Source organism: Abrus precatorius, unplaced genomic scaffold (assembly GCF_003935025.1).
Source record: "Abrus precatorius isolate BTA unplaced genomic scaffold, Abrus_2018 Scaffold3, whole genome shotgun sequence".
NCBI lineage: Eukaryota > Viridiplantae > Streptophyta > Magnoliopsida > Fabales > Fabaceae > Abrus > Abrus precatorius.
This window is the reverse complement of record NW_020874373.1, coordinates 289,109-300,825: the sequence shown is the minus strand read 5'-3', so window position 1 is coordinate 300,825 and position 11,717 is coordinate 289,109. Positions and strand designations below refer to the sequence as shown.

The 11,717-nt window shown below is 31.2% G+C and overlaps 1 protein-coding gene and 1 pseudogene across 1 annotated transcript; both read right to left on the bottom strand.

The window, feature by feature from the left end:
* Nucleotides 1-4,336: 4,336 nt before the first annotated feature.
* On the bottom strand, nt 4,337-6,481 carry LOC113863261 (rho-N domain-containing protein 1, chloroplastic-like). Its single transcript, XM_027496784.1, has 2 exons — nt 6,344-6,481; nt 4,337-5,675 (listed from the first exon to the last, which is right to left on the bottom strand). Exons 1-2 carry the CDS (start codon nt 6,369-6,371, stop codon nt 4,597-4,599), a joined length of 1,107 nt encoding a protein of 368 aa, XP_027352585.1. The 5' UTR covers nt 6,372-6,481; the 3' UTR covers nt 4,337-4,596.
* Nucleotides 6,482-7,346: 865 nt separating this feature from the next.
* Nucleotides 7,347-11,213, bottom strand: LOC113860746 (annotated as a pseudogene).
* Nucleotides 11,214-11,717: the final 504 nt, after the last annotated feature.

Genomic DNA, 11,717 nt, shown 5'->3' with positions numbered 1-11,717 from the left:
TTTAATTATATTCTGTACATGTTTTATTATTATATTTAAATATTTTACATATATTTTTATTAATTTGTATAAATTATCAATATATTACACATCTATTGTATTTTTTTATTAAGTGAAATTTTTTATTTAAGCAATTAAAATTAAAAAAATCAAATATAAACAGTTAAAATAAAAAATGAAATTATACAAAAATTCAAATATAAGAACTAAAAATACAATTAAATTTTCTTTTACGAGTTCATTTCAATCACAAGAAAGAAGAGGAACCAACTAAAACTGGTTGCATGAATAGCTTATAAAATTAAAAATTAATCTAAACATCAAATAGGCATTGTTAATGTGCTTTTGATTTTGAAATTGTGTTATTATTCAATTGGTTATAAGTATTATTTTAAAAAATAAATTACCTTTAAAACTAAGTAAATATAATTTCCAAATGTAAAATAAAGTAACACAAACATACCTTTAATTATAAAAAATAATAAGAGACTTATATTTGAAACTAAATAATTATATAGCTTTTTATTTTATTTGTAGCAATATTTATGTGTACATCTAATTTATATTTACAAGTTTGTGAGTGTAAGAAAGTTGCATAGTATAAAAAAAATTGTCATACTAAGAGATTATTTTTCTAATATAGAAAACTGATTTTAATTGCATATTTTTGCGTTAAATTTTTTTAACTCTATCTTAATTTTGTCTATTTGATTCAATCTCTAAATAATATTATTTCAATCTTAAATAAAACTAAATCATGTATGGGTTATTTTATATCCATATGTTAAAAGTGGAATGATTAATTAAGACTAATAGTTTTATGCAATTTAGCTTTGTAAGAATAGTTATTGTCGGTAGGCAGTTAATAATATTAGTTAACATTGGAATATCACTAAATCCTTAAAGCACTTTTCTTCTGTAGACAATTTCGCATTTGAAAGCTTTGAAAAACATTTCATAGTTAATAATTGACGGTGTCATCAATTATTTTAGAAGGTAGTCTTTACTCTAATTAACTTTAAATTTCGTAATTAGTTTTCTTTTTAGAGAATACCCAAAAAAAGTAAAATAAAATAAGCCTCATAAACATGATAATTTTATCTTGGTACCGTCTATTTGATATAAACTAAAATAGGCAAGGCAACCTAGATAGTCCATATTCTTAAGCTAGAGCCATGTGACAAGTATAACCCACCTAAAAAGGGTTAGGTTAGCCATTAAAACTCATTAACAATATGGACTTTACTACTACAACCCGATCTACCCCTTTCACTTTGATACAACTTTCAAATTCTATAGTGAAGTATCATTGGTACCATTGACACTGAGTGGCACAGTGCTTAATTAGTTGGTGCTGGCTATTGAATTGTACCAATAACCAAATCGTCCTTTGGATCCAAAGCAATAGCAATAGAGATCTGAAACTTCGTGAATACATTTAAACATTGAGCTGTGTCCTTGGCACTTGAGGCAAGCATGTGAGCCAACACCATTCCATCACAATGTTGGCAAGTTCATCTTTTTTCTACAAATGGGGTGTGTGAATGAGGTGTCATTGTACTGTCCGTAACCTTCAAATGATTTTGAAGATTGTAGGGTGCAATTTTTTTGCTTTTGAGCAGATGAATTAGATTGATAGGCCCATGTAAACCACTTTCTTGATTATGTTCCGCGTCCTATTTAATCGGGTATGCTTTGAATTAGGCAAAAATGAGCATCACAATATGACTGGTGAGTTTGATATCTTAGTGTTATATGAAAATGTGTGAGACCCTTTGTGTTGTGTTGCAAATTTGTTTCATCAAAATGGGCATAAGAGTACATTAAATATTCAAATTAATGAGCGACGCTTAGCCTCCAACTCCAAGTCAAGGTTTCCGTCACTCATTATTCCTTTATTAAGTGCCGCTTACTGTACTTATTTATCATCAATGAAGTGACAACCGTTATGAATTGTGGTTATAACATTGAATAATTGTGAAAATCGAGTAGAACTCAATATGGGTTTTGTTAATGATGGACATTGTTTAAAGTATTAACAAACAGTATTTTTTATCTTTTTAATCAGTGTTTTAAGGGCACTTTTTAATTTTTTTTTATTTAATATTTACATAATTCTTTGATAACACAAAACAGTGCTTTAAGAACAATGATTAAAGAATAAAAATATATGAAATGTTGATGATGTGCCTTAGAGTGGATTGGGTATTAATTGCTTATTTTATTTGCCGTATACGTCATGGTTTATATAGAAGATCATAAAGGATTTGTTTCCTCGTCTCCTCCTTCTTCCCCCATGTGAGTGAATAGATTTGGATAAACTAAAGAAACTCACGTCAAAGTTAGTGAATGATGAGCCTCCAATTCACAAGTTTCATTGGCTAAACTTTCAAATTGGGGTCCCCTTCCATGTGAAATGTGAATCAACATTCTACTTTTTTTTCTTCTAACGCCACTTGCTCACTGCAATATTAAGTGATGATGTTGAAAATGTTCATATTGGAAGCAATCACAAGCAGGCAAGCCACACGTGATGCTGTTTCCAGACACACAAAAGCAATGGTTTTTCTTTTTTCGCAATTGACAAAAACACAGTATTTTGTTTTTTTGGACAAACAAGGAACAAAATGGGAAGGGGACATTCTAATGTGACTCCCAGACACGTATTAAAAAGTTAAAAATAAAAATATTTATTATCTCAAAATTATAAAAATATTCAATGCATATTTTTATGATAGTTTAAATTATTTAATAACATATATTCAATGTTTTTCAGCATATCTCATTCAACACATGTTAAAAAATATCGAATTTTAATTACACACCTCTTTTGGACTTGGGCATTTCTGATTGGGTTCTAATATCACATGGGCCTAATTGAACTATCATCAAATCAACAAAAAGGGTCAATTTGACCGAACAAAGAAAAAGCAAAGGGTACAATTTGTCACAAAAAAAAAAACCACTGAGGACCACTTTTAGCCCTGACCTAAACTAAAAATAGACACAGTTTTCTAGTCTATCTTAAAAAGATGGAATGGTTGACTAAAAACAAAAATGATAAATAATTTATGAAAATTAATTTATTACTCTTATAAGTGGTATTAACTTATTTCAATAATTTTTTTGATATAATATACAAAAAAAGTTGTTTTCAACTACTTATCATAATAAAATTTATTGTTAATTGATGATATAAATTATAATTTAGAATTAAATCATGAAATAAATACGCGTAACTTTGTCGAATCCATGTTGTGTTGTTTTCTATTTTGCTAACCAAATTTGAAAGGTTTGTGCTGGGTCCTGTTTTGGTCACCTGTAGCTTTCATAATTCTCTTACATAACCTTAAAAAATGGAAAAGAGAGAAGCAAAACTAAATGAAGTTTAATAATATAGGATGTGTTTAAGTAGATAATTTATTAAAAAAAATTAATGCACACGAATATATATATAATATAACAATTGATATATAATACGAACATACATGTAATAAATTTTTATTAGAAATTGTAGGATATAATTTATTGATAAAATTAAAAGTTGTGAGTTCCAATAAAAGCTTATTATTTATTATTTTTTTCTTGTATATTTTTTACACTCATTAAAAATTTGATAATATAAATTTAATTATAAAATTTTTTGAAATAAATTTAAAAAAACTTATTTTACAAGCTCACCAAAAAGCTTATCAATAAGATAAAAAGTTATAAAAACAAGTTAAAAAGTAGTTATGAATGTCATTAACTAATAAAACGTGCAATTTCTTTTTTATTGAAACAATCATATAATCACCATTGGTTTTAGAATTCGGTCAAATTAATTTTAAAGCATAAAATGTAATTAGTACTTGTGCATATTAAAATGTGTTTTTTTAATTGAAAACTTATTTTTAACTTCGAAACATGCAGGTGCATAGTTAACACTAGTTTGATAAAGATTATCGATGCATTTAGAAAATAATCTAATTAAACGTTTATTTAATAAACTTTTATTGCATAAAAAATTTGTATCATAAATTAGGTCATGAAATCTATTAACATAAGCCGAAAATATTTTTTTTATAAGTTGAAAATGACCCAATTTGAGTAAGTTTGTTCAAAAGCACTTACAGGTAAAAAAAAGTTGAAATTAATTTATACACCTCATGTTTCAGAGAAATTAATTGAAAAAAAAATTTAAAAATAAAAGAGAAAAAGTTAGTTTTAACTTAATCTATTTTTAAAAAAAAATAAAATTCCTTCCATACTTACTTCTAGAAAAGCTCACCCAAGCCAGATTATAAACTATTTCTATAAGCTCTTCCAAATACACTCTATATCCAAACTGCATAGTATACTGAAATGGCACACTTTTAATCAGTGACAAAATTTCATAAATCTCATCATGGGAATACAACTACACATTCAAAATCCTCCGAGGCATGGATGGCATGGTTGTTATTCTATTCTAATGATCCACAAATCCTCAAGCACTTGGAAGAACTAAATAGAAAAACAATGCAAGGATATACCAGATAGATTCACAGGTTAAAAAACAAAAATAAATAAAATCTGTTGTCTCTTGTTTTTGCTTTCACATATCATTGATCGGAATCAGCTTCCAGTTAGCAACTCCAGGAGCTCACTCTTCTTCAATTTTGAAAACCCTTTTAGACCCCGAGACTTTGCAACTTCCCTTAATTCAGTCAACTTCAGTGTACTCAAACTCTCATGCTGGTCCTCTCCAAGCTCATCAATATAGATCTGCTCAGCCTCAGAATCAAGAGAATCATCCTCTGACATATCAGCAATCCCCACTTCTGGGAAGAAAAGCTCATCCTTTGGATCAAGTTCTAGTTCCGAGTCAAGCTCTAGCTTGGAATCAAGCTTCAGACCTATTTGCTGCTCATCCTTCTCTCTAATCCCACTACTTAGAGGGACTTCATTCACATCTTTACTCTTGTAAGAGACAGACTGATACTTAAGCCGAGGAACAGGAGACCTTCGTTGGAAATTTGATGGAGGCCTAGCTACAAAGATGTTGGTTTCTTGAGACTCATTATTTGAAGTGCTATCTATATCAGAAAATCTGGTGCTTTGGCTGTCATTGTTTTGCTTATTATCATGCAACTGGTCTGAACAAAACTTTGTTTCTCTGCCACCTCTACTACTTCTCTTTACTTGCTCAATTGAGTGTTTCCTTAGTAGCTTGAGGAGGGAATCGACAGAACCACTCTCCTTACCTTGTCCTAGGGTGGCTCCAACTTTCTTTACTTCTTTAATAACAGATTTCTCTCTTATCCGAGCCTGAACCTTCTTAAATAGTGCAACAATCTCCTTCTCTCTAGGTCCAGGAACTGCATTGGCCGGGGATTTTGGTGTGCTAGATAGAGATATCACCGGACTGTTTTTAGAAGATAACATATCTTCTTCAAAGTTTTCAAAACTGTCTCTCCCTTCATTAAGCCAGTTCCGACTTCTGGAAAATCCATTCTTGTTTTGCCTTGAGAAAGATTCCGGATTCCTCCTTGCTTCACACACAAAAGATGCACCCATAGAAGAACATTTTACCCCTCTTATTTTGACACGAGGGTAAATTCTGTGATAAGCCAGAGAGGAGCAAGAAAATACAGAAGCTGTTCTTCCAGAAACACCCAAACACGGAAGATACTTACCAACTGAGACTCCACAGCCTGCAATATCACCAAAACCACTTCAAAAACCACAAAGAGAGAAGTAAAATACAACCCAAAAAACAGCAAGGTATTTATTATTTATGACAGAAACCAGCACCCTCCATCGCAGAACCCAGGATTAGGCACCAAGTACACAACCTCTAAAGTAACAATACACATCGCAATTGTTTTACGCTAATCACAGAAGCTCAGTTGTAGAACAGACAACATGGATGAACTAGTCATAATAAAACCATCATGATTTATTTATGTATATTTTACAACCAGCTAACAGATAGAATGTACAGATCCAAAATATTACGAGGTTTAGTGTCATTTTCGAATCAAAATTAGAACTTCACCTCAGTAACCAAACCCGACCTAAATTGTACATGTTACCAAGGTAAAATTCGGATTTGAATATGAGAACAGCAGCACAAACATTTAAAACGCAGCGCATAATTTTTTACCTCAATATTACAACTGCTTCTAAAAAAGAAAATTGATAATGGAAACATATTTAGTACTAGAGTTTTATTACAATCGCGTATACAGTGAGGCAAAGAAAAATGACATAAAGGAGTGAAATCAACACAGTAAAAGCCCTAGCTAGGGTGGAGAAAATTAGGACGAGGGAATGACAGTACAGCACAAGGTTGATGAAGGCGATACAGGAAGAGGCTCACCGGCAACGTTGTTAGCGACCAGATGCATTGTCGGCCGAACTCAGTGGCGATTGCGCCAAGCTTTGCTTCAATTCGCTCTCGCAGGTTTATTTTGTTGTTGCCCGTTGATAAGGGACTTTCTCGGCGTCAAGGGTAACCGAAATCCTCGTGCTGGAACATTGTGTTTTTTTAGGCTAGCAACAAAAAAAAAATCACGTGAAATAAACATTTTTTTTTTGTGTTTGTGCTGCAAATCATGCAATTAATATTAAAAAATAAAATAAATCTGCACACTAATCACAATAAAGGATAATTTAAACTGTCAACTGTTACATCTAAATCTAAATTATAAATAATAGTCAAAATGGCCCTAAAAAAAAATTGAAATAAGACGCATACAAATCTTAACAATAAGACATAACTGAGATGATGAAATTATGAAGAGAATAAATGGGTATAGTAATTTTTAAAAATTTCTACTTATACTAATACAACTGAGTTGCAGAGTAAATTCATAAATGAAATTATGTATACGGGGTGTAAATTTGAATGGAACTGCAACCTTATTCAATCTAATTCAATCATTTTTATTAATCATTTTTTCAAATTTTGAGTTTATTGATTTTTAATTCATTCGGAATTTTGGCATTTCGCACTCAATTGAAACATTTTTTGAATACTCCTAATTCTAATCATCTCAATGCCAATATACACTTACTAAATGGAAAATATAATCAAATTTTTAAAAAAACATTTGAGATATTAAATATATTTATATTTATATTTTGAAAATTTTCCTTATAAAATTTTAAGGGGATTAATAAAAAAAAGTTAATGAATCGATATAAGGGCTTCTTCAGCTTAGTAGCTTTACGACAACTTTTTCTGAAACATTTTATTACTCGACACGTAGTTAAGAACATCACATAACACCATCATCCCATGCTAGTGGAAAATATTCCAAATCTTATTCTTGCTCTGCTTCAAATAAAATCTGCTAGTTACTGCTGATCAGGAAATGGATTTTCACTTTTTAGCTTGTATTTTTGGATTTTGAAACAGACAAATAACCGTTTGACCAAAGCATGTGAGAGTGTTCGAATTAAAGTTAAATCTACTCTGCTCAATCATAGATTCATTCTAACACTAAATCATAGTTTTCATAGATTCATTCTAACACTATAAATTATAGTTTTCACGATAAAACGTGATTATAGTCACCTCCGAAACATAAGTTTTGTTATTAATTCCATTCATGGAAAGATGGATGGGAAGCACGTTTTCCCATGTGTCCACAGGAATGTAAACCAAAGATTCTAGGCTCTCTGTTTTTTTGACATATCCTCAACATCAAGTTCCGCTGCCAACACCGGCCAATCATCTAGCATGCTGGCTTGGCTGGCAAAGGAGTAAATTATATCAATAATAAAAAAATTAACCCAACTATTGTATATAAGAAAGTAGGCTCAGAAATCTAGTTCACCTGTTCCGTACACGGCCATGGTCTCCAGAAGTTCTTAGGCGATATATGACTCTGCCCACAATATCTGCCATGTTAACTGGACCAAATGTTCAACTGTCCCTGGCTTCCTGCCATTCGGGTTGATGAATTAAACAAATAATCATTCCTTTTTTATTAGCATCTAAGGATTCACAAACATATTACCGCTATAACCTTTAGGGAAACATTCAACTACATAATTTCAAAGCTGCAAGGTGTCAAGGAAACAGAACAACAACAATAATAAAAGCTTTTTTCCACTAGGCGCGGGGGTTTCTCTTGATCTTTCTCCACTTATGCTCAAACCACCTAAGGCAAGATTCTACCGTCTTCTCCACAAACAATATGTCAAGGAAAAAGACAAAAAATATAAGGTTTTTAATACATTGTATTCCCATTTAAACATACACTCTTAGATGTTTATTTTGTAATTACTGAAGTTATTATTAACCACTTTCCAGTTCTCAACAAGCTCACTCCACAATTAATGAGCGATTTTGTGGGTTTCAGTGGTAGGGAGAGAAAGTGCCAAAACTACAAAGAAAGAAAGCATGAGATAGGAATTTAATTGACTGTGGATCAATAAAGGAAATACTCAGAACAGTGCTCTGATTACAATATCAATATGAAGAACGTATAGAAACTGATAATCAAAGCAAACAAAATAGAAAAGGAAAAACTTCTCTGCCCTATGGCTAGAGCCATCCAAAACTACCCAATCGATTGCCTTCCCCTCTCATTTCCCCCCTTTTCCCTTATATCCCATGCAGCCTCTAACTTTACCACCATGCTTCCCAAACTTGTTGCCACAGATGCAAGTTTGTTCTGGCCCCCATCATCCCTCTTTTACCCTTACACATATAATAGTGTCTAACAGCTTGCCTTTTCAAATTGGATAGAATCAGACATGATTATTAATTAGCAAATCAAGTACCAATATTCTCCTTCCACCTCTTTTTTCTTTTTCTTTTTTTAAATTTATCTTATTGCGATCTTTCTCGTCTTTTTCTAAGCTCCATAGAAGCTCACTCCTGGTCTCGCAACATTTTCACAGCTTGTGTGCTGTCAAAGGAACCCAATACCATGAACTAAATTCACATGGCCAAAATCCAAATAATATAATGAAGAGTCAAAGGCATCAAATAGGCAGGGACCAAAAAAAAAAAAAGTTGTGCATAATTACTACAAATTAGTTCAACAACTTTCACTAATAACATTCTCTTTTTCCAACTGTTTAAGAATATAACTTGAGAGATTTGGGAGCAACACATGCACAAAACCTTATGGGTTTGTGTGACACGAATTTTAAATCCTTGTTAGTATAGAAAGAAAAGTAAACAAAGAGAGAGAGAAAGACAAGCATTAATTAATTTGAAACTGTGGGGGTTAGCAACATCATTAAACTCCCAAATTATGCCTAATTTAACTATCTTAAAAAGTAGAAACAGAAAGTTGTTTTATTGTCCAACTACTAATCTTATATGCTTGCATATCAATGGTAATTCTTTGCTTGATTACCATATATTTTACTCATGAAATTTCTTTTTCAACATCAATACAAATTATGAAGCTTTTCAAATAGAGGCAGAGGTAATGATAAATTTGCTAATGTCCATATAATTATTAATATCTAACAATTATATTATAAGAGATGAGAGGATCTAGTCTTTCAATCTCACATGAATGATCTACTGGTTTGAATTTGCTCCTCTCAGTCTCGTAATAAGATGTTAATGCCAATTGATATGCTCCATATATACCAGAAAAGTAGTGCATTTTTACCTTGGGTTTCAATTCTTTATTTTCAACTATTACCCAGCATTGATCGTTCTCAAGAACAAAGGATTCATCCTTCTTGTCAGTTGAAACCATTTCATAACCTTCAACAGCAGCTAATCGTCTGACTAGATAGTTATCTACCTTCTCAGGATCCTTCAAGACCACTAAATCACCCACAAAAACACGCCTGTCAAAGAAAACATGTACATCACTAGCATAGATTGTATTGATTAATGAACCCCAGATGAAAAAGTCAACCGTCTGTCAAAATTTTACTATAGTGGAAATCTAAAACAAACAAGAAAAGGGGATTAAAGACTTATAAAACTTTAAACTAATAGTCAGTCAGAAACAACTTTTTTTTTTTTTTTGGGGGGTGGGGGTGGGGTTGATCACATCTCAGATCATACCATCCATAGACCAAATTTCTATTATTGAAAGAATGAATCAATCTATTTAATCTGATAGTACAGTACAGTTCATTATGAAAAACATTGTGGTTATGACATGGAATAAATATTGCATTTCAGGAGAATGACACATCCTCAGCATAAAATGGACCATATCAGTCAACTCACAATAGCAGCTAACAATTTTACAAACTGAAAGCATATGTTACACAAAATGAGCATGATTAAATTACGTTGAATCTGCAATTGGTAATTTCCGAACAAGAAGGGTTTCTCCTCTTCCAGCATTAGTCCCCTGCTCTCCTTTAATATTAATCAGGTGAAAGTATGTCGTCATCCTTTCCATTAATAGACTCTTATAAGCAATGTCTCTCATCTGAGTTTGCTCTCTTGACGTAATCGCTCCTCCGTCATAGTTCTGTTTCACATCATAAAATCAATCAGAATTCTGAAACGACTTACAAATAGGGAATTTTAAGTGCTAATGTTGTGATACATTACGGAAAAATACAGGTAAAGCTTGTACTATTTCCACAACAATAAAACTTAGACGGATTAAGGGATAAAAATAAAATCGTTTAGGATATCAATCAACCCTCAATTACATGGAGACATAAATGGATTTCTCTCCAATCAACCACTCCTTGCTATAAATAAATAATTTTAACTTATAAATATGCATCTTTGATGCATGCTCTACACTAGTCCAAACCCTAACTTCAGGGTTGCAATGCCTTTTACAGGTACACACACCATCCATCTTAAACTTGACGCTAGGACTGAACAAAAGAAATCCTATTACCTTAAATATCTCTGATTAGTAGATTTTTTGCAATTCTTCCAAATGTCTCAAATTGAAGTTCTATAAAATAGTTATAACATAGTCAAAGTTAGGATTAGGGTAGCTTAGATATTTCACTTATGCTTTAAATGTTCCCTAAAACCGGTACTAAGTCATAAAGAGAAAAATAAATAAGAAAACAATTTAATAGTTAATATAATGTTGGTTGATTGTGATACTAAGCATCAATAAAGGTGAGATAAATAATTATTAAAAAAGGAAAATTAAGAGAGGGTTGGAGGTGGAGGACGAGAAAAAAACAAAAAAAAACAAGAGAAACACCTTCTGGGCAACATGGACAGAGTATTCGATCTTGCGGGCTAGGTAGCGAAACCATGTTGACAGTGACGGTGAACGCATTGCAAACACACTAACTAGTCTGCACTGGTTCAAATTGATGTCTCTGTTTTTCACCGTCTGCTGAAGTAGCAGTGATCATGGGTTCGGGTCTAAAATTATCTATTTATAATTAACCGAATTATTTAGAAAAACATCTAATTTTATCTTCTTCTTTTTTTGTTAAATTGAATTCGAGTCTACAGATAGTCTAATAAATTAATTATTAATTCGGTTGGATCTTATGCTAAATTTTTAAAAAATTTAATAAAAATTATTGTTATTAAAATATTATTTCTTTTCTTTAAGCTTTTATAATAGGCTTTATTAAAAATTTTAGAACAGAAAATTATTTTATTAAAAAAATTATTTATAACAATTTTTTAAGATAAAAAAATATAATTAGTATTAGTTTAATTTTAAATTATTATTTCATATAATTTTTTTACCTAATAAAAAAAATAAAACTGAGAATAAAAGTTATAGTAAGAAAAAATAGATGCATGTCAAAATTTAAATTAAGATAAA